The 22,816-nt window shown below is 56.2% G+C and overlaps 2 protein-coding genes across 8 annotated transcripts in view; one reads left to right on the plus strand and one right to left on the minus strand.

Annotated features, from left to right (window-relative positions):
- The window catches only part of LOC309856071 (S-geranylgeranyl-glutathione receptor P2RY8-like), a 499,501-nt gene that overhangs the window by 76,291 nt on the left and 400,394 nt on the right, over positions 1 to 22,816 (plus strand). The window lies entirely within an intron of this gene.
- Positions 908 to 20,439, minus strand: LOC309856064 (interleukin-3 receptor subunit alpha-like). Of its 5 annotated transcripts, XM_082716768.1 has the most exons (13): positions 20,217 to 20,402; positions 19,877 to 19,927; positions 17,738 to 17,831; positions 13,894 to 14,012; positions 10,860 to 10,980; positions 10,340 to 10,472; positions 10,079 to 10,254; positions 6,721 to 6,836; positions 5,130 to 5,156; positions 3,965 to 4,076; positions 2,352 to 2,457; positions 1,397 to 1,478; positions 908 to 1,163 (listed from the first exon to the last, which is right to left on the minus strand). In XM_082716768.1, the coding sequence occupies exons 3-13, from the start codon at positions 17,799 to 17,801 to the stop codon at positions 1,089 to 1,091; spliced, it is 1,131 nt and encodes a 376-aa protein (XP_082572894.1). In that variant the 5' UTR covers positions 17,802 to 17,831; positions 19,877 to 19,927; positions 20,217 to 20,402; the 3' UTR covers positions 908 to 1,088. The 5 variants fall into 5 exon arrangements, with proteins under 5 accessions (XP_082572894.1, XP_082572891.1, XP_082572892.1 ...); XM_082716765.1 differs by lacking the exon at positions 19,877 to 19,927 and having other exon boundaries at positions 1,397 to 1,513; positions 20,217 to 20,439; XM_082716766.1 differs by lacking the exon at positions 19,877 to 19,927 and having other exon boundaries at positions 1,397 to 1,470; positions 20,217 to 20,435.

Below are 22,816 nucleotides of genomic sequence, written 5' to 3' on the forward strand. Positions count from 1 at the left end.
GTGACCAGCATCAACCCTGGTCTCTTACACAAGAATCCACAGGAGCAGGCCCCGGGACAGGTCCACGTCCTCTGCACAAATGGCAGCACTGCCAGAGAGACTCGGGGCTGAATGTTGGGGCCTGGCTCTGCCTGGCTCTGCGTTGACCTGTTCTGGGTGACCTGGGCTAGGAAGGCCAACTGGGGGTTTTAGAACCTTCTGGGGCTGGAACATCCTGCACATGGACAGCAGGTTTCCTATTAAACACTGGGCAGGTGTAAACATACATTTCTGCTCTTCCGCGGGGTCCACTTAGAGCTTGGAGTCTGGGCTCTGCCCAGGGCTCCCTGGCAGGTTAGAAGGGGAGGGGATGGAAGCCCGTGTCCTCGTAGAGTTTGTGACTACAGTGTTTTTTGCACTGACGCTGGGGTGGTTTTCAGCAGGGCCGGTTCAGCGATGTGGGGTGCTGGCTTGCTACGGTGCATGGAACGTTCTAAACGGCTAGAGGTCCCTTTGTGAGTGGGTGGTCACAGCCCGGTGTTTCCTGGGAGGCCCTGGCTCCAGGGCAGCAGGCCGTGTCTGGATCTGCGTCCTTGTCCTGGGGCTCCATGTCGGAAATCCACGCTGTGGACAGCCCCACTGTGAGGGATGGTGGTGGGGAACCAGCAGGGGCCCTGGGGTTTCCCAAATGCTGCCTCCCCATCTCGGGGTGCCTGATGGCCTGTGTGTGAACGAACGCATCGACAACTCCCAAGAACCTGGCGTGGCTGCCGCAGGGGTCAACCCGTCTGGTCAACGCGTTAGCAGCATCTTGGGTGGGGCCTGATTTGGGAGGCCAGAGGGGGGCCCCCGGGGTCCAGTGTGATGGGCTGTAGGCATCCCCCACTCCTAACCCCTCACCCCCCACCCCACCCCCACGTACAAGCACTGGTGGAAACAGCGTTGATTTATTGAATGAGCCCGACACAGCCCTGCTTCCTTGCTGGTGGCTTCTCCATGGAGCACGCTCCGAGAGGACCCTACCCCCACCCCATCCGTTTGTCCCTCGGCCCAACCGCAGCCAGGCAGTATGGGCGTCTGGGTCGGTCGAGAAGGCTTCAGGTCCGTTGTCACGTCTCCCCCAAAACCTGCACCTCTGCCACTGGGCAGTCTTCCCGGCTTGCTCTGCTGCCCTCCCAGGCCACCTGCAGGCGACAAGGGGGTCAGGCTGAGCATCTTGGGCGCCTGGGTCTCCGGGGCTCCAGGCCTTGCACACCTGCAGGAGCGCTTGGGGGTGACCCTGCAGCTCCTGGCGTGACCGTCGCCCCGCAGCTTCCCCTGCCTCCCGCCCGGATCCACACACGAGCATCCTGCTCCCCCGGCGGGGCCGGTGTCCGCCCTGTCCCAGCCCCACCCCTCAGCAAGAGCCCGGACGTACCAACTTGCTGTTCTGAAGGTTGTCAGTGATGGGGTCTTTCATGTGCGGGATGGGAGGGAAGATTTTCTGCAACACTGAGTACCTCGGAGGACAGAGACACAGGCCCTGGATCCAGAACTCGGGGACGCCGGAATGGAGTTCGAGCTCAGCTCAGTCCCCGGGTCGGGGTGGGGGTGGGGAGCCGGTCTCCACGGCTGGCCCCGGAGCCCAGCCCTACAGACCCCAGCAATCCTGGCAAGCAGGATTCTACTGCTGGGGCCCGTGCACCCCACCTGGGCTCCTGCCACAGGCCCCGGCCAGACTGGAGACGGCCCCCAGGCTCCTGGCACCCACCGCGGACCCTGCTGCTCCCCACGGCTTACAGTGTCCCCTACCTGAGCCAAAGGCCCATCCATGCCCAAGATGGAGACCCTGGGCAGGGCGGCTCAGCCTGAAGGCGCTGGGAGGGGCGTGGGTGCAACCAGAGAGAGGCCTGAGCCCCCAGGGACAGACCCCAAGGCCCCTCCGGGCAGGACCTTGCGGGGCTCTGCACTGAGGCATTTGGGAGACACCCCAAGGGCAGGACTTGCTATCAGATGGGCAAGGTCAGCATGACCCTGTCGCTGGCCGGTTGCTGGCTGGAAGGGGTGGGGAGGCTGGAAAGGGGGAGGGGGAGGGGAAAGAGGAGGGGGAGGGCGACTCCCAGTCACCCCCGCCCAGGGCTGTCAGGAAATGGGGAATCTGCACGAGGGGTGAGTGGCTGAACAGCAGAGACACATGGGAACACGCAGGCGAGCCTGGCCGCACCCCGGGGCTCGAGCTAAGAGGGAGGGACCTTCTGGATTTTCCCGGCGGCAGACACGTGAGGCAGCCGCCCGCTCCGCGGGGGTGTCCCACAGGCAGTGGCGGGAGGGTGGGGGCAGGGAGGAGCTCGCAGCAGGGAGGAGGCCGGCGGGGGCGAGGGGGTGGCACTCACCTTCCACACAGCGCGATCACGAGCCCCAGGACCAGCAGTGTGGCCAGCAAGACCAGCGCCGCCAGCAGCCAGTGGGGCCGCGGCGAGTCCTCCCCGACGTCGCACTCTGCGGAAGAGGGCGGTCAGGGCACAGCAGCAGGCCCCGGGGTGGCAGTGGCACCCAGCACCGAGCGCTGCCCCAGGGGACCCCGGAGAGGCAGCGGGCACTCGGGCGCGTCCCGGAGGGGGCAGTGGCGGCTGCCCAAAGACGGAGGCCCCCACGGCCCGCCCAACACCTGGAGCCCATGACGGGGGTCCTAGGCGGCGGGCATTCCCCTGCAGCCGGCCGGTAGGGGGAGCACCGGGCATGCTGCTCTGCAAACACCTCCGCCTGCCCTCGGGACAGTGGGGCCCTGTGGGGAGTGTGGGTTTGCTGGGGCTGCCACAACCCAGTCGCACAGACCGGGTGGCTGAAACCGCAGATACTGTGGCTTCACGGTCCTAGAGGCTGGAAGTCCGAGATCCATACGGGGCTGAGGCCGGTTCCGCAGGAGGCCCCTCCCCTGGGCATGCAGACGCTGTGTTCTCCGCAGGTCCCCACACGTTCATCCTTCTGTGCCTGTCCGTGTCCTCACCCCCTCTTCTCATGGGATCAAGACCGCCGTAATGACCTCACTTCACCTGAATCCCCTCTTTAACGACCTCATCTCCAAATATAGTCCCGTTCTGAGGTTCTGGGGGTGAGGACTTCAATATGTGAATCTGGGGTGGGGGGAGACATTTGAGCCCACAGCAGAGGGTCTTTGCAGAACTAATTAGGTAAACGTGAGGTCCCAGTGGAATAGGATGGCTCCTAACCCAATGACTAGTGTCTTTGTACAGAGAAGAAATTTGGACACAGAGACACACAGGAGAAGCCACATGAAGATGGAGGCAGACATGAGAGAGACATGGCCAGAAGCCCAGGGACGCCTGGAGCCCCAGAAGTTGAAGAGGCAAGAAGGACCCTCCCCTGCAGCCCCAGGACGGAGCCCTGCCCCGCCTGGATCCCAGTGGTCCTGCCCCACCTGGATCTCAGACTCTGGTCTTCAGAGCTGGGACAGGATGGATTTGGGTGGGTTTAAGCCCCCTACCCCGCCACGTGTGGTCATTTATTGCAGCAGCCCCAGGACCCTCGTGACCAAGGCTTCCTACGTGCCACCTCTGAAATGGGACATTCTAGGAGAGCCTGCGAGGAGGGTCTGGTTTCCGAACAGGTCAGGGAGAAACAGCGGGTCTTATTTTGGGCAAATCCTTCTAATCAGGCCCAGCAGCCACGCCAGGGACCGTGTCGGAGGAAAGGAACCCGTGTGCCTGCGCACAGCGTTGTTACTGACAAGCCATGGGGGCTGGAGCTGGGGCTCTTGTTTCTCTTCCTCTCTGCGCCCCCATGGGGTGAGCACAAGGTGCAGGGTCAGATGTGGTCTTCAGAGCCCTCTCTGGATCCCTGGATCCCTGCTCCTTCCGTGGCAGAGCACCCAAGAGCAGGGGTGAAGAGCCCGTCTGAGCGCGAGGGGTCTGCGCTTCCCCGAGCAGGGGTGGTGCCCGTCACGTGCAGCACATACAGAGGACAGATAAAAGGGCGCCTCACTCACCGAAGCGTTGCGGGGCACTCCACTCGCTCCAGCTTTGGCGGTAGAAACCTTTGGCCCTTAGTCTCACCACGTAGTTTTTGGGATTGTGCAGCTCAAAGAACTTTTCCTGGAGCTGCGGTCGACAAAGAAAGAAGGAAAGGCTGTTCCCAGTTGGCGGGGAGACGGTGCGGCCCCGTCGCGGGTGGAGTGGGCCCTCCCCCAAACGCGTGTGTGAGCGTCCTCGCCCCGCGGCGCCTCGGAAGCGGACCTCCTCTGGAAACGAGGTTGGAGCAGATGCAGTCAGGGAAGAAGAGGGCAGCTTGGGTTAGGGTCTGTGATCCATTACCAGCGGTGGGCTTACGAAAAGGGGGAGTTTGGGAACACACACACGTGGGGAAGACCGTGTGCATGACGGAGGGAGACAGCCACACGCCAAGGAGCCCCAGAAGCTGGGACAGATGTTCCCTGCAGCCTCCAAAGGGAATGAGGTCCTCCCCCATCTCTATCTTGGACATCTGGTCTCCAGGACCCCAAGAGAACAGAGCTGTGTTTTAAAGCCCTCAACCTGGGACACTCGGTATCTACAAGCCCCCCCAAGAATGTGAACCCAACCAGCCTCCATCGGGGAAGAGGCCTGTTCAGAGGGGCCCGGATCCGGGAGCCCCCTACCCTTCTCAGCCCAGGCTCTTGGTGTCCAAGACAATAAGCCCTGGGAGGAAAAGAGGCCACGGCCGCCCCCAAAGAGGACAAGCCCATGGTGGCGTGTGTGGGTGTCGTGCACGGCATGGGGTGCTACAGACTCTTGAATGTGACCTCCCTCTGCTACCCAGGAATGATATATCATCCCCCACACCTCTGGGGTCTGTGGTTTAGACCTTCTTTGAAAGTAGGGTCTTTGCCGATGGGCTTACTTGAAGGATCTCAGGATGAACTCATCCTGGATCGGGGTAGCCCTACGTCCAGTGACGGGGGCCTAACACGGGACAGGAGAGGAGACGCACACACAGAGGAGAAGCCTCAGGAGGACAGAGCGTCCTCTCCGAGCTGTTTCCCCTCAGCACGCACTCCTGGAGATGGCCGGGCGGGTGAGCGGGACCCACGAGCAGCGTCGGGCACCGCAGAGCGGCTGGACAGTAAGGAAACAGGTTTGTGGTGCCCCGTTCAGGGGGGGTGGGGGGACGCTCACCTTCTCCGTGTAGGCGGGATCACTGCCCTACAAAACAAGAGGGGAAAGCGGTGGGTATCTGCTGCTGTCCCACGACAGACGCCCTTATTCAAGCCCTTTTAGGTTTATAAGAGAAAGTGAGTAGAAGATAAGCAGTGGTTGAGCCTAAATGACCCATATCATATATAAATAAACTGTGTATGTAGGAGGTATTAACTAAAAACACCTGATTTTGGGGGGGGGGATAGAATTAATAACCTTTATCTCAGCTCAAAACATTTTGCCATTTTCTTTTAATTCATAGACTTACATTTGTGTGTGTGGTTACTTTTTTTAAGTCTATTTGTTTAGTCTGTGCCCAGCACGGGGCTTGAACTCCCAGCCCTGAGATTAAGAGTGGCACGCTCTGACCGAGCCCACCAGGCACCCCGCACGTGTTCATTTTCTAAGGATTCAGGCGTCATTTGCTTGAGCAAACCCCACCTCGAAAGCACAGTCCTTGTGCCTCTCCGCCACGCTTTCCTCCCCGCCCACACTCAGGGCCCACGCGGGTCACCACTAGGGATCGTTCTGCATGCTCTACGCTTCTGTGCATAAATGGGGTCCAAGCCAGACCTTGAGTCTGGCTGACCTTCTCCGGGGGGCCCGATTCCGCAGCGTGGATATGTTCTGTTGGGGCCTTCTCTGGGGCCGTTCCCAAACTCAGCTGCTATGAACACGCGAGTCCCCACCTTGGTGGGACTTAGGTTTCCATCATTCTCGGAGCCAGAAGAGCACGGGCCTGGCTGCCTCCACGAGATACTACCAAAGCCGGCCCCAAAGTGCCTGTGCCATGTGTTTCCTTAAAAAGATCCGATTTTACCCTGGGTCTTAACCATCGGGAGAAGGTTCATCCACAAGGGACATCGGGGAGAAGAAGGAGCCACGGGTATCATTGTAAACGGCCCCCAGTGGAGTCGCAAGCAACGGTTGCAATCCGCTGGGTGGCAGCCTCCCCTCCCCCCACGCTCCGGTTTGGCCCGACTGTCACGTTAGCCAATGTCAGGGGTGCGGAGTGGCCTCTCCCTCTGGTTTGCATTTTGGTGGCACTTTTCCATGCGCTTACGGGGCCCGAGTACGTTTTCATACAGTTATTGGTCTTCTTGTTATTGACGTGCAAACCTTTCTCATCCAGCCCAAACACGAGTCCTTTGACGGACAAATGGGCACCCGGTTTCTTCGGTCGGTGGCCTGCCTTTTCAATTGGACCTCTTCTCTTTCGAACAGCCAACACTGTTACTGTGGTGAAGGCTAAATATTTTTTTTAGGGTTTGTAGATTTTCTCTTGACAATTTTCACACATGAAAGGTTAAATGATCATGCATTTTTTTTCAGTGTTTTGTGTGTGTTAACATTCTTCATTTTTATGTAGAGTTTAGTTCATGTTTTTATTTTAAAATTTACTTTAGTGTTTTTTTTTTTACTTTATTGATGTTTATTTTTAAAAGAGTAAAAAAATTTTTTTTTTGGATTCATGTTTGTGTGTGTGTGTGTGTGTGTTTTATCTACCTCCAAAGCCTTGGGGGTACAGTTTCTCCAGAATTTGGCATTGCCAGCAAGGACAAGCATTTACCTTTTGTAGCTGAAGTTCATACTCAAATCTGTTATTAAAGTGGCTGCACGCTTCCCACTCCATCATCAAATAGGATTTATTACACGTTGCAGTGATATTGGGTGGATTTAATATCTCTAGGACAGAAAAAAAAAAAACAAAAACTTTTATGGGTAAAACCAATCAACACCTCCGCCTCCCAGAATATACTTTAAAAAAAACAGGCTTCGTGGAGATGTAAGGTGGTAAGGAGCAGAGGAACGTGTCACTCCAAGGTGAGAGACTGGGCAACGCATCCATACAGATGAATGACAAGATATATTGTGATGTCTGTCAGTCTAGCTACGCAGACACCATCCGGTGACAGACCCCCGCCCACCCCGAGATCCTCCTGGAAAGCAAGGTCTGTGCCAACGACGTCCCCAGGACGACACCTGCTGTTTTCCCGGGGCCCTAATTCCACCGTCCTCCAGCAGAGGGAGGAAAGCGTCCTGCGCCCGTGGACTCCCTCCTTCCCACCGGCCAGTCTCGGTGCCCAGCCCGCTCCCCGCCCCCCGCACAGGGTCCGTCCCAGCGCCAGTGCTCTGGGCAGGCCAGCTGCACGCCCGGAAACATCTGCCCCTGCCTCCTCGCCTCCCCCAGACCCTGCCTGCTGCAGCCAGCTCCTCCCCGGACGTCCTGTCCTCCCTTCTGGGTGCTGGGACCCTCCTGGCTGTGCTCTGCCCTCTGCCCTCGCTCTGGGCATTCAGCTTCCCCTGGCCCCGTGGCTTCTCCAGCTTTGCGTGGGACCACGTCTGAACAGACACGCAGGTCGGACCTCCGCCGGGAGCCCAGCCCTGGGTCCTCACCTGTCTGCCCCTGTGTTCCACCGGGACCCCTGGCTGGCAGTGCCCCGCTCTGTCCGGGTCAGCTCTCCTCCAAGTCCTTCCGGTCCCCTCCGTCCTGTTCCCCTGCTCCTTCCTGCTCCCCGTCCCCCCTCAGGGACGTCACCCTGCCCCCAGGCTGCCTCTCTGCCTGCCTGTGCCTCCACCTACAGTTCCATCCTGAGAAATACCCTCAAAACTAGCCCACTGCCTCCTCTCTGCAGCCACCCAGACCCTGCCCACCTGTTGCCACAGGACCCGCACCCCACAAATGGCCTTCTCCCCTCAGGGGCAGGAGACAGGGCAAGAAGCCTGCTTGAGAGGATGCGTCCATGGGCAGGGCTGGACAGGGAGGCCAGGAAGGCAGGGGCATCCCAAGGCGCAAGCGGGTCAGTCCTGCTGGGCAACAACCGTGGAGACAGCCCAGAACCTGCCTGCTAGGAGCCACCTGGCCCAGGTAAGGACACAGGGTTACCACCAGCCCCTCCAGCTTGGGGCAGAGCCTGTGTCCTGCCTGCCTATGGGAAAGGTTCCGTCACAGTGTAACACCCACCAGCAGGCTCCCCTTGGAGACCGTCCTCCTGGGAAGAAGGACCGGGGTCTAAAGAGCTCCACAGTGACGGGGATTGGTCACCTCCAAATGGTCCCTCCCTGTCAAATGTCTAAAACAAGGAATCTCGTTGAAATGTAGGCTCTTTAGGGGCGCCTGGGTGGCTCAGTCCTTAAGTGTATGCCTTTGGCTCAGGTCATGATCCCAGGGTCCTGGGATGGAGCCCCACGTCTGCAGGAAGCCTGCTTCTCCCTCTCCCGTTCCCCCTGCTTGTGTTCCCTCTCCCGGCTGTGTCTCTGTCTGCCAAATAAATAAATAAAATCTCTTTTCTAAAAATACGGGATTCGCAGGTATCATACGTAAAGGATCCTGAGAGGATGTCCTCCGACCGCAGGGGGGCCCTAAATCCCATGACAGGTGTCCTTGTAAGAGAAGACAAGCCACGCGAAAATGCAGGCAGACATAGGAAGGACTCGGCAATAAGCCCAGGGGCACTTGGAGCCCCAGAAGCGGGAAGAGGCAGGAAGGACCCTCCCCTGGAGGCTCGGAAGGACCATGACTCCGCCCCGCCTGGATCTCAGACTGCTCTCCAGGGCTCCAAGCCTCACGGTTTAGGATCACTTATTAAGACGATTGGGAACTGTGTGGGACGGAAGTCCTTGCACAGGGCCCCAGGCTCGGGTCCTGCTCTGCCGGCGCCATGCTGAAATGGCCAGTCATGCCGTCGAATTCATTTCCCACTCCGGGTGGCTCCCACGGCCTTCCCGTCTGTCTTGGGGTCGGCCTCTGCGGCTCCTCCGTTTCTTCTAAGGGAACCACCACATTGGATTGGGCCCTCCCTGCAGCAAGTGCCAAGACCCTGTTTCCACACAAGGTGGCCTTCACAGGTGCAAGACGCGGACAGATCTTCGGGGGGCACAGCAGGCGTTTTTGAATTCGGGTTCCTGACGGGATCATGAAGCATGCACCGGGAGCACAGAGCCCCCGGTTCCCATTTGACCCCTCCATGCATCCCCACTGGGCTCTCTGACACCCACCACCCCACTGTCCTGACCGCTGTGTCCTCCTACCCCTGCTGGGACAGGGGCTGAGGACGCAGGGGTCCAGGGGGCCGCGTGCACGGAGCTGCAGGCAGCCTTAGACACGACCTGGATGTACCAGTGAGAGCCCCGTGTCTGAGGGAGCAGCGGCCAACCAGTGCCCATAAAACACAGCATGTCAGCTCAGGAGGGGGAAGTCCCAAGGGAAGAGACCTCGCACTTTTCAAGCAAGAGGTCTTGCATTTTTCCCCTCTGCGCCACATCTCAATAAACATCGCCGGCCCCGTGCTTCCTCATCCCCCGTGGACCCGCCGGGGCAGGCCCAGGCTTCCGGAGGGGAGGGGTCCAGTCGAAGGGAACAGAGCGTTGCTACGATGGGCTCTGTGTTCCAGAAACCCGTTAGCGTAAGAACACGGGGCCTTGACGGGGGCTGCGGGCACGACTCTCAGCCCCTCCCCGAGACTCGTGAGGGAGCCACGGGCCCCGTGTGTTGCCAGAATGCTCCGGAAGCAAGCGGGTTACTTCCTTACCTGCCGTGAACTTGGAGCTCAACGCATGTCGTCCCCAAAGGCACACGCCCTGACCCCCAGTGGGATGGCGTTCGGGGGCGCGAGGTCATGACGTGGGGCCCCATGATAGGCTTCGGACAGCACCAGAGGAGAATGGAGTGCCCGTTCTCTCCCACGCCCCCCGGGTGAGGTCACAGCGAGAAGTCTGCATGTGCAAGCCGGGAAGAGGAACCCTCACCAGGAACCCGATCTGCCCGCCGCTTGAGGTCGGGCTTCCAGCCTCCAGAACCAGGAGAAATCAGCGCGTCATTTCAGCCAAACGCTTGGGGCTATTTTCTTAGGGTCCCCTGCGCTCCGACACCAGCATCCCAGAGCCCAGGGTGCAGCCCGAGAGCCGTGTCCTCGACCTGTACTCACCAATTTCTGATAATTCGACAGTGCGGTCGGAGCAGGGGATCCAGGCACTTTGGCTTGTGCCCCTCACCAGGATCTGGAGGTGTTTCGGCAATCTGGAGACGTCGTTGAAATGACACCGCACGAGTTTCCCCCGAGGATCCATTTCGTAATTTGGGCACTCGTACTCCCTGCGGGTCCTGCGGCAAGGAGGGGGCCCCCAGCAATGACCCACCGGCCCCAGGTGCCTGGGGAGAGCCCGGCGGTGCCCGCAGCCACGCCTACCTCAGCTCCTGCCAGTACAGGTGATACTGGATGTCCCGGGGGGCTTCCCTGCCCACATCCCAGCTGCACGTCAGGACGTCCACGTCGTGCACCCGGCAGTCCAGACCCCGTGCGGCCGCCTCAGGGTTTCCTGCTGCGTTTGCAAAGGAGACGAGAAGAAAAACAAGTCACCTTTAAGAGGGACATAAGGGTTTCCAGGTCCTTGTAGGTTCACACATAGTTACAGATGTCAACGCCCATAATGTCAGGATACAGCGCGGTCTTATCCCCCAAGAGCCCTCCAGATGTTCCTTTTCTGCCAAGCACTAATCTGTTCTGCATTTGCAGACGTCATCAACTCAAGAAAGTCTTACGAATGACGTCCTCCTCCATATGGGATGTCCTACGGTCCTATGCTTTTTTTTTTTTTTCCCCTACTCCCTGCAGGTCCACCCAAGCTAAAAGTCATGGTTTTTGTATCCCTACGACCAGCCAGCGACTGAGAGCAAACCAAACCCAAAGAGGAACACGTTCCCATCACCGTGCAGAGGATACTGAATCCCCATCAGGAACGGCGGGCCTTTGGTCAAGGAGATGCTGAAGTTTTTCACTTCACACGAGGGAAGGACATGGAATTGGCAGTAACGGTTGTGGTTGACGGCCTGAGAGGGAAAGAAACATTTAGTCACGGTCGAGAGAACACACGTGGTGTCCCGGTGATGATACCCAGACTGAATAACAACGCTAACCATAACAATGGCAAAAAAACCGTAAGTCTCTGTAGAGTCCGTGCAATGTTCTACAAAACCCCAACAACGTATGTTTTGGCAATCGACAGGCCAGAGGTGGTGTATGAATTACTGGTTGGTGGAGCAGGAGGGAGAGGGGAACAGATAAACACAGCATTTTTTTTTTTTTTTCGGGCAGGGACTGTGTCCTTGTACTCCATTTACCATTCTCCGTTTGTCGAAAGTCACCAAATACACACACCGAGAGTGACCTGTCTGGTCATCTGTGCACTCTGGGTGAGGATGACGTGTTCAAACACATTCATCCGTGGTATGGCTTATGCCGTCTGGTCGGGAGGCTCCTAGTGGGAAGGCCGTGCGTGTGCAGGGGCAGGGGACTGCGGGCCCTACAGGAAAACCCTACACCTTCCTCTCAATGTTGCTGTGAACCCCACACTGCCCTGGGAAAAAAGTGAAATTTATTCCTTTTTAGAAACCATACATAAAATAATTCCATGTATGAATAAATAAATAATCAGCTTATAAATCCACTAATAGTCCATTTATGAACTCCGTGAGGGATAAATCAATCCTTTTCTGAGGATCGAGGGATAAAAGCAATTGGGACCGGAAAGTTAGGTAAATGGGGAAATAAAAATGTAAAGTCACAAAGGAAAGGAAAAGTCACAAAGTCACAAAGGAAAGGAAGATATTTATCAAGCTCATGATGAATTTTGCCTTTTTTGCCTGCATTATATAATAAGTTAACAATGTGGAGCCCCAAATGGTTTAATAAGGAGAAGACTGTTTTTTTTTTTTTTTAAGGTTTTAAGTCATCTCCACGCCCAACATGGGCTCAAAGTCATACACCCTGATGTCAACACTTTCTCACTCTGTACCACTGAGCCAGCCAGCATCCCCAACTGGTGGAAATTGTAATTAATAAAAGAAGAAGACATGTGTCTCATAAATCATGTCTATAACAGATTCAACCAGACTCGTTGTTAAATACATGTTAACACAACAAATCTCAAGGATCTGGGAAAATGTGCATCTTTAGGCATTTTTTGGACGCTGATCTAAAGCTTCCTTGAGTGATTCAGGTGAGTCTTGTAAACTTGGTCACTGTCTCTCATTTGAAGAACTCGAGTTCCATAAATGCCTCTCAAAGGAAGTTCTAAAAGAACAACAGAATGTGGGGTTGATGGGTGTTTTCCCAAACCCACCATTGCTGTGCTGAGTGCTGCCTCTGAACACCACAGGAAGCCCAAGGTTGGGGGTCCTCTCGTAGGCGGACCATGGAAACAAGGAGAGAGAGAGACTCACCCACTGAGAAGGAGAACCCATCTCCGCTGAGGACAAACACACCAAAGCGGATGGCCCAACCCAATATTTATCCATTTGGCCAAGAGCATAATGTTGAAGTAGCATAGATACGTGGGAAAACGGGACACACCCACAAAGACCATGAACAAAATGGAAATGAATTCAATTTAGGGAAAAGCAACAGTGGATGAGGGAATGACAACAGGATCCAATATCTTGAACTAGACCTTCTAGCAATTCCTTCTACATCTTCAGGATCCAGAAAAATCTCTAGATTGCTCCTAATTGCGATTTATGGGCATGGACGTTGGGAAGTAGGAATCCAACTTAACTTCAGTGCATTTTGGAAATTGTGCTGACTCCATGAGTACAACCACCGTTCTTCACCGATTTGAAATAGCACCTTAGTGGTGTAGAAAACCCACCCTACCCAACGTGCCACCAAGGCACGCTTCTGCTTCTGGATTGCTCCATTTCTTTAATCTATCCACGCATTCCATCGACCCAACCCTGGATAATCATAGCTTCTTGGTACATTTGGAGACATCATGGAAAGGCAAATTCCTGATCAGTAGTGCTCTTTATCAACATTTCTTGGTTGTTTTTTAGCCTGCCATGTTCCAGATAGAGTTTAGAGTCAACTGGACAAGTCCCAGTGAAATCCCACGTAGGCTTGTCATGAACTGGATTGTGTCCCCCCAAACTCGTATGGTGAAACCTTCACCCCCAGAACTGCAGAAAATGGTTGTATTTGGACATTGGGTCTTTCAAGAGGGGATTAAGGTAAAATGAGGTTCGTAGGGTGGATCCTGATCCCATAGGACTGGGGTCCTTAGAAAAGGAGGAGGACATTAGGACACAGACACACATCAAGGGATGAACACATGAAGACAGAGAAAGAACATAGTGTCCACACGTCCAAGAGACAGGGCTCAGGAGAAGCAGCCACAGCCCCGCCTGGATCTCAGACTCCCAGCCTCCAGGACTGGGAGGAATATTTGTAATGGGGGCCCAGGTTGTGACCTGTACTGTATTAAATCGAGAATAATCTTAAAACACCAAATTTATTGTCAAGGAAGTTGACAGGTGCCTCTTCCTCATGAGACACTCTGAGCTGAGAATATGTTATATTCTCATCAAGGCCCACCCATGGGATCTGTCACAGTTCTCAAGACCTCTCAAGCTCGGAAGATGACACAGTATAGGATTTGGGTGAGGGGCGGGCGATTATGGGAAAACAAGCGCTCATTTTCAGCTGGGCTTGGCTCTTCACCCAGATCCCTGAGGACATGTTCTCACCAAGGTTCTCCAGGGGCACCATCTTGGACATCGTGCAGAAGGTGAACCCTGAGCTGTGGTGTCTGCAGTAGTCTTTAACCGCACCTTCCACAGCCAACCCCAGAGTAGAATTCCCGCTTCTGTGATGCCAGAACTTGTCTTGGCCTTTGGGCTCTGCTGGCTCTTAAGTCCCCGAATGTCAGGAAAACCTTGACTATGCCAAGTCCAGGGAAGATGGCTTACCTTCGTGATAAATTTTGAATTTATGAAGCACATAATTTCAGAAACATTTCCATGGAGGTCCCAGGTCAATCTCCTTTCCACCGGCTCTATCCTTAGGTTCTTAATCGGTGAATAGAGATCTGAAATGGGTAGAGGTCAGAGTTAGAAGTACTGCAGAAGCTTGAACCCTTATCACCGTGGGGACTTCCTCTTCCCACCGAGTTCACCGACGACCTCGGGAAGCAGAATTGTACACGCGTGAGGAATTGCTGAGAGCTGGAAGAAACCTTCCGTCAACAGCGCCCTGTTCCTCTCCTTAGCCTGCCATCCCCTTGATGGAGAAGCTGAGAACAGATCTGGCTTGCATACGTCTCTCAAGGTCTGGGTTTCTGGGAATGGTTGTCAATGGGCCATCAAACTTGCTTTTTTTTTTTTTTTTGCTTTATTTTGAAAATACAAGGCATGGCCATTAGAATGATATGCATGGCCTTTCACGGCTCATAGGCTATTGGAGCAGGTCTGACCTTACTGGAGAAGTTCCCTGAGTACATCAGGTTCTGTTTTGAGATGGAATCAAAGCTCACGCATTCTCGCTACAAGTTGCTGGGTAAGGGGGTCTCCAGCGGCAGACCACAGGGCTCAGCATATCTCATCCAAGACTTGCCCAGGTACAAGGTGCTACCGAGTCACGCTTTCCAATAACACCCGTCTGTAAAGCTACAACGGACACTTGGTGAGATTTTATCTGTGACCCTTTTCAAGGACTTACAGGATGTGACTTTAATAAACGTTCACCGAGTTGATAAGCTGTCAGAATCGTGATTACTTATCAAGGTCAACAGCCTTAGTTTCATAAGCAAGACCAAACCGTATCAACACCTTGGTTTCTGCCATTCTTTTCTTCTACCATATAAGGACAATGTATTCCTTTATGGTAATAACAACAACAAAAAAAGTCATTGAGGCGAATTTCTTATACATTGAACATGTAATTCTTAATAGATTTTTTAAATTTAAATTCAATTAACCAACATGTAGTACATCATTGCTTTTAGATGTACTGTTCAATAATTTACGGACATCCTCCTAATAAATTCTTTTTTTAAAGATTATATTCATTTATTTGCCGGAGAGAGAGCGAGAGCTCCAGCAGGGGGAGCAGCAGAGACAGAGGGAGAAGCAGGCTCCGCACTGAGCAGGGAGCCCGATGCGGGACTCGTGGATCCCAGCACCTGAGCTGAAGGCAGATGCTTAACTGACTGAGCCACCCAGACGTCCCTCTCTTAACAGATTCTTAGGCCTCCAAATCTACACTCAGTTCTGCCAACCCAACATTAAATATCATGAACGCAGATATGAAAGATGAACTAGGAAATACTAATGTTAACATGTTTTATCATATCTTATTTTTATAACTAATAATATATATAAATGATACGATATTGAAGGAAGAAATAGTATCATGGGCACAAAAGTTCAAAAAAGAAAGCGGGGCGTAGGGGCGACAGAAAATATTTCCTGATTCCCTTTTGGAGGCCAGTGTTATCCCAATATCAAAATCAAACATATTAAAAGTAAACTCGAGGCCAACATCCCTTATAAACACAGACGCAAAATCCCTGCAGGAAATATTAGTTAACAAAATCCAGGAATACACATAAACCTGGTAATATCTCATGACCCAAGAGGTTTACTCTGGGAATGCAAGTTTTCTTTAACCGTCGATGTAATTCACCCCCATTAACAGGAAACTAATGATCTCCGCAGAAGCGGGAAAAAAGAAACTGACCAACTTACACCCATTTGGAATTTTTAAAAAATCTTAATAAACTGGGAAAGGAAGAGATTTTCCTTACCCCGATAAACCTATGAAAATCGTTGCGCTAATTCAGACTCAATGGTGAAAGACTAACCACTTCTCCTTGAGACCAGAACAAGTCAAGGCGTCTGGTTTCAACACTTCTATTCCACCGGGTGCTGCACCAACGGCCCCTCTTAATGGAGTCTGGCCAACGCTGGAGTCTTAGGGGGCGTCTCCCCTACGAGGGAAGATGTGAACATTTCGGATTGCATCAGCTGCCTCCTTCTAGGAGACTTCTGTTCCTAGAAAGCCGCTCACTTCCAACCTGTGCTCAGCCATCCTAGAGCACCCTCAGGCCTGAAGTGACCACAAAGGCGGCGGCAGCCTTTGTCCCCGGCCGAGACGGGCAAACCAAAGGCGGAGAGTGGGAGAAGAGCCCAGATCGTGCTCAGACCTGGGGGTGGCAGGCTGAAGTGGACGAGGCAACTTCCCTTTCCTGACATCCCGCCATCGCCCAGTCTCCTGGACGGGGGTGTGTGTGGCCACATGACTGGGTCCTAATCCATGGAATTCAACACGATGCGTGGCGGTACTTCCATTTCTCACCCACAAACGCTCCTAGGGGAGCCAAAGGTCCCTGGATCTCGGGATCAATATTTGGGGGCAGACCCACCTGTCACGAACCCCACACTGTCCCATCAAAATTCATGCTGGAGTCCCAACGCCCAGGACCTCACAACGGGACCTGGAAATGGGGTCACGGCAGATGTTAATTGAGATGGGGTCACCCTTGAATAGTGTGGACCGGAACCACACACAATGGCCGGTGTCTTTATTAGGAGAGGACATTTGGACACGAATAGACACAGAAAAGGCTACAGGTGAGGACAGAGGCAGAGATGGAAGGGACGTAGCCATGAGCCCAGGGACGCCTGGAGCCCAGAAGTTGGAGGAGGCAGGAAGGACCTTTTCCTGGAGCCTCAGGAGGGAGCACGGCCCTTCTTGCCTGGATCTCAGCGGTCCTGCCCCTCGTGGAACAGCATCCTTGCCCCCCTGGATCTCAGAGGTCTGGTCTCCACAGCTGGGAGAGATAGACTGAGCCCCCCAGGTGACGGTATTTGACGGTATTTTGTTCTGTCTGTCCACGCGGACTCAAACAGCAGCCTTCAGGAGACCAAAACCTCCCTGTCCCTCCCCCATAAAAACATCTGAATCCCGCCCCTGTTTGAGGAAGGAATCAACATCTAGCAGGTTGTGAAATCCCGTGGGTGTCACCGCAGCTGACATCGGACTGATGCAACGCCAGGTGGGTCGGCTGCGGCGCTCCCGCGGGACCCGTCATGCCTGGCCTTCGCCCCACGACCCAGTGCCAAGGGACCCCGACGTGGAAAACACGCAGAGGGCCCTCTTGGGGGTCCGCGGATGCCTCGGAAAATTCCTGACGGCGAGTGGCTTCCGTGCAGACGCGCCGGCAGAGACATTACCAGCCCCTCTTCCTCGCGGCACTCGGGGCCGCACCCGGCTCCGTTAACGCGCCGTGCCCCGGCCTTCCCCGCAGGCTCACATCCGTGGCCACACGTCCCCTCCCTATAAGGACGCTAGTGCTGCTGCATTAGGAGCCAACCCGGATGGGTTCATCTCAGCAAACTCTGTCTCCAAACACAGTCTCATTTATAGGGTCTGGGTGCGAGGGCTTCCAGGGAGGAGTTTAGTGAGGACCCAAGTCAGCCCATAACCATCACCTTGCCCACGACCCTACCCAGGAAAGGGACGTACAGGTCAACGCAGTTTCTCCCTGGAGAAATGACTCAGAACCCAAGTAGGTGATGGGTCCTTACATTCAGCTCCCCGGCCCTCCCCGACCCCGCGTCCTAGCCGTGAGGTTGCGCCGTGACCGGGTTCCCAAAGGATCTCGTGGGCAGCATCGGGGTGGGGGACACAGGGGCGGTCTCCGGATCCCCGCTCCCCGCTGCTGCTGGGTCCGTAACGATCTGGACGCCGAGTGTCACGGGAACAGCAGAACGCCGGACGCAGCCTCAGAACGCACCAGGGGTTCGGTCCTACCTTCCTGCGACTGCGGCAGGCCGGACGCAGACGTCAGAAGCACGGCGAGCCACAGCAAGGCCATAGCGAGGCAGCTCCCACGTCGGGCCGCGCGCTGGGAAAGAAGGGACGCTTAGCGGCTTAGCGTGGGGGATGGAGGAGGGTTAGGGTCTGGGTGTGCGCAAGCGCGTGCGTTCGTGCACACGTCTGTGCTTCTGCACGCACGTGTGTGTGTGAGCACAGGTTCCCCGCGGCACCCAGGTGTGAGTGTGCGCGTGCACGTCTGCGTGTCCATGGGTGTCCTACGCATGTCCCGCGTCCGTGTGCGTGTGTGGGCGTCCCCGTGTGTCCTCGGGTCGGAGCGTGCTCTGGGCTCCAGCCGGAGGCAGAAGTCAGGAAAGCACACGCCACGCACGGTGCCGGGAAACGCTGCCATGAGCAAGCGTGGGAAGGAAGTGTAATTAAAACGACGAAGCCGAGACACATCGAATTTCCTGAACGGGCAGAGTTACGGTAACTGAACCCTGCATGGTCCCGGCGCCCCAGCCAGGACCTTCTCGGGGTCTCCGGGAAGCCCCGTCTTCAGGCTGGTTCTCCACGACCCTCGCCGGCATGGCCAGCCTCCTTCCCCCACCGGGACCGTCAGCAACTCGGTGTCCTAACGGGCCCCCCTCCTCCCCACCGTGTCACCACTGACAAACACCATTCGTGGTCTGCAGCCAGCACTGTGCCCCTCAGAACTGTCCACAAAACGTGTCCCCTTCGCACCATCCCGCTTGGAAAATCTCAGCCGGGACTGAGGAGTGGGACCTCAGATTTCCCCCGTCTTGTCCGGGGCATTCACAGCCCCCAGCACGGAGCCCCCACAATGAGGACCCCATGGGGGGTCTCTCCTGCTCCCCTGGTTCAGCCGTGGGGCTCCAAGCGGATTTCCCGTCTGGACAACAGGGCCAAGGGCGATTTCCAGCCGATGTGCACTTTTGCACCATCGGACAGTGAACGTGGCTCTTGCCAGCGTCGGGGAACACGCCCGAGACACAGACGCCTTCCCCAGGACAAGGGGATGGACAGATCCCGGACAGGACCCGGGGACAGGTGTGTCCTCGTCCTAATGCAGGACGCCGGGGAGGACAGGGATGCGGGAGGCTCAAGCTTTGCTGGGGGTCCCCCCAACCCGTATTCACCATACACCGTGCACCCCGGAGGTCAGAGCGGGAAATGTACGGTGGGGATTGGGACTGGGACTCGCCGCTAGTTCCTGAGGACAGGAGATAATGGGACTGCAGGGGTGGGACGCGGTGGGCGTCAACGTGGACGCCCATGTCCGGGGGTCTGGAGCCGCCATGCGGCCGGAGCCCACAGCTGGCCCCGAGGAGGAGGCGAGGTGTGCGTCCTGCCGGGCGGCACCCCCTCGAAGACCTTGGTCCCGGCAGGACCTGCCCCGAGGGGGTCCTGGGGAGACGCTCAAGCATCTGCATTATTTTATTTTATCTTTTATAAACATATAATGTATCGGTTCCTTAATTCTGTGTGGAGACGAAATGCACGTTCCATCAAAGTCGCTCCGTGCTCAGCGGGGAACCGGCTTCTCCCTCCGCTCTAGTCCCCCCTCGTGCTCTGTCTCTCTCTGAGAATTTAAGTAATAAAATCTTTAAAAAAATTAATTTTTAAAACCATAACTGAGGGGCACCTGGGTGGCTCAGTCGGTTGGGCGTCTGCTTTTGATTCAGGTCACGATCCCGGGGTCCTGGGATCGAGCCCCGCATCGGGCTCCCTGCTCCGCCGAGAGCCCGCTTCTCCCGCTCCCCCCGGCCCTGATCGAACTCGCTCTGGGCCTCTCTCAGATGAATAAATAGAATCTTAAAATAAAATAAAACGTAACTCAGGGACCATCTAGGGCATTCTCCACCGCTCTCTGGCTCCAGAACGTTCCATCCAGCGAAAGGAAACCCGATCAGCATGACCTCTCACTCCCCGACCCCTCCCCGCCACCGGGCAGCCCCTAACCCACGCTCCGTCCATGCATTTCCCCGCTGTGCAGGGACCACGAGTTGTGCACATCAGGCACCTCCAGGGGGTGGGTGCTTCATGGCCCGTCCGAGCCCCCAGCAGCTCCCCGCCAGGCCTCGCTGGACGTGGGGAATCAGCCGCTGTGCTCACCTCGGACCCGAGCTTCTCGGCAAGACTCGGCACGGCAGCCTCATGCGGGTGCTTACGGTTTTCCAAAAAAAAAAAACCCAAAACAAACAAACAAACAAAAAGTGGGGACAGCATGGTAGAAGGTCACTCTCATATTCTGTCCTCAGCCGCTCAGCCCGTCCAGCCCGTCGGCGTGCGAGCCCGGCCTCACGGTCCCTGTGGGCTCCTGGAGCCGTCCCTAGCATCCTTCACATGCCCTAAACCCTCCGGGTTCGGGTGCCGTGCCCAAGGCAGATGCACCGCGCCGGGAACGAGCCCCACTCCAATGCCCCTTGTCCCTCCCGGGGGCCGGGGGTCTTACCTGGGTGTCGATGAAGGTCCCACCTGGGAGAGGCACCCAGCTCTTGGAGGGATCCGGACCCCAGAGTCCTCTCTCCGAGTCCTGTTCCCAGCTGTGCTCCGGGAAGTGTCCCCAAAGAGAAACCAAAGCTGCCGCTCCCTTCTCAGGATTTTTATGGGCACGGCCAGGGGCTCCGCCCCTACAACCCAGACCCAATGAGGCTCGGGGGCCGGGAGGGAGAGGTCAGCGACCCAGGCGAGAACCCCGTCCAGTCCCGTCCCCCGTGTCTGCCTGCGTGCCTTCCCTGGAAGCCGGGGTCAGCCACCCTGTACTTTCCCTGGAACAACTCCCCTTTCTTTTAAAATTGCTCTTTTCCCGTTGTCATGTCTCCTCGCGTGTTCCTCTTTGTTAGAGCCCTGATTGCGGCTCCTCGTCCAGGGCGGGCTTGGGCAACTTCCTGGCACCGTTGCTGATACGCCGCGCACAGCCGTGGGCCGGGTGGAGGGCGTCTCCGCCGTCTTCATCCCGGGTCCCGGGGACACGCTCTCCTCTGTGCCCTCGGGGCACAGACCCTGGTGAGGACCGTGGGTCCCCACGGAGGACGCCGCCCAGGGTCAAATGCAGCCCTCCAAGGGGGCAAGGGGCCTCCTGCTTTGTCTCCTGCTGCCGCGGACCTGGGCTCAGCCCCTGCTGGAAGGACCCCACTCAGACACAGGGACTGACCCCTTGGCGTCACCCCATTCACACCTGTGACAACCCAGCTCCCTCGCGGCGCAGGATTCTGCGATAAGGGAGCTGGGGCGGGCGCGACCCCACTCTGATCCCTGACGTCGACTTGACGTGGGTAGAGGGTCTTTGTAGGTCTCAGGAAATGAAGGATGTGACAGCAGCTCATCCTGGATCGGTGGGTGGGGGGGGACCTAAATGCAATGACCGGTGTGCTGACAGGACGCAGAAGAGACGCAGAGGAGAGGACGGCCACCGTCACCCCGCGGAGCCCCAGAGTGGACCCCTTTCCAAGGCCGCGTGCACCCGGATGTCCTGGGCACGGAGCTAAGATGCACCGGTCTGCAGCGGCGCCTGGGAGGCTCGGTCCAGTAAGCCTCTGCCTTCGGCTCAGGTCAGGATCCCAACGTCCTGAGATCGAGTCCCCCATAAGGCTCCTTACTCCACGAGAAGCCTGCTTTGCTTTTCCCTCTGCCTGCTGCTCCCCCTGCTTGTGCACTCTCTGTCTCTCTCTCTCTCGTCAAATAAAAAAATCATATAGATGTATATTTTAAAAAATGCAGAGGTCTGGGCAGGGACATCTCAACCTAGCTCCCAAGGATGCCCCCCACGGCATGTGCTGGGCAGGTGTCTAGGGCACGGAGAGGAGTGGCAGAGAGGCCCAGGACCAGCGGCGGAGAGCGGCCAGAGAAAGCCAGGGCTGGGATGGGGGAACGTCCGCGTCCGTGGGGACCTGAGAGTGTTGTGGGAAGAAGCGTTCTCCGTGGGCAGGAGTGGGACGCTGCCCAGGGTTATTAACGAGGCAAAGCCGACATCAGGAGTTTGCACCCTGGGTCACAAGGCCCTGACCTCCTTGCGGACCAGGACTCTGATCGGTGTGATGTGGCCACAACCAGGAACGGACTCAGATCCCTCCGCAGGGGCCAGATGTCGCCTCCCACCATCGGAGTAGGGATTTGGGTCCGTTTCTCGGTGTGTTTCTCCCTCCCTCCTGTCCTCCCCACGGCCGGCGGCCAGGCTAGTGTCCGCCCTAACCTGGAACAACACTGCACATTGAGGGTCCCCTGGACCGGGGATCCTGGCGGGGTTGAGGACGGTGGTCCCTTCCAGAAACCAGCCAGGAAGGCATCTGTCCACGTGAATGCAAGACCTCTTTCCTCCGGCTTCTGCACCACCTGCTTGCTCTAAGCATCCCAAACCCCTCGCCTGTCCCCCTCTGGGCGGGCATATGGCCAGACAACAAAAAACTTCCAGATTTCAAGAAGTCGAAAAGCAGGACCAAAGCAAGCATTGGGGGTGCGGGGTGGGGTTCGGGAGAGCTTCCATCGTGAGCACAGACGGCACCCCTCCAAGGGCAGGGTCTGCACCTGGGGGAAGAGAGGAACAGAAGACGGGAAGCGGGAAGGGAAAGTGGGTGAGGCGGGAGGTACTGACGCCTGCTGAGGCAGACCCAGAATAGACCTTCTCCACCCAGCGAGATGCACCCAGGAGCCCGGAGTAGAGCCTCTCCCCCAGCAAGACGCACCTGTGCACGGAGCCCCTGCACGCGGGAGCTCAGATTCGTCCCTCTACCCAGCACGACGCACAGGTCCTTACGGAGGGGCCGATGGGGGCCTCTGGGGGGCCCATGCAGGTGGCAGGTGCACTGATATTATGTTACAATATGTTGCATTCCATGGCATTACAGTGTATTATTCTATATTATCAATGTATTACATTGTATATCATTAGATTGTATTGTTACATTATATATCATTGCATTATGTTAAACTGTATTCTCGCTCAGGTCAACCCTGTATGACATGTAGTACATTATTACCATATGATATGGACACATTAATGTGGAGACGGATCGATGTCTACTCATTCATCGATAAACGTTAGCATTTTATTTT

This window comes from Mustela nivalis (genome assembly GCF_964662115.1).
Source record: "Mustela nivalis genome assembly, chromosome: X".
In the NCBI taxonomy this organism is placed as follows: domain Eukaryota; kingdom Metazoa; phylum Chordata; class Mammalia; order Carnivora; family Mustelidae; genus Mustela; species Mustela nivalis.

What these genes read in the sequence shown, in the direction of transcription:
- LOC309856064 (XM_082716768.1), bottom strand. Translation starts at nt 17,801, where the DNA reads ATGGCCTTGCTGTGGCTCGCCGTGCTTCTGACGTCTGCGTCCGGCCTG. An exon ending in GATTCAGTATCCTCTGCACG is followed by an intron (nt 10,473 to 10,859) that starts GTGATGGGAACG and finishes TTGCAAACGCAG; the next exon opens with CAGGAAACCCTGAGGCGGCC. An exon ending in CTGTACTGGCAGGAGCTGAG is followed by an intron (nt 10,255 to 10,339) that starts GTAGGCGTGGCT and finishes TCCTTGCCGCAG; the next exon opens with GACCCGCAGGGAGTACGAGT.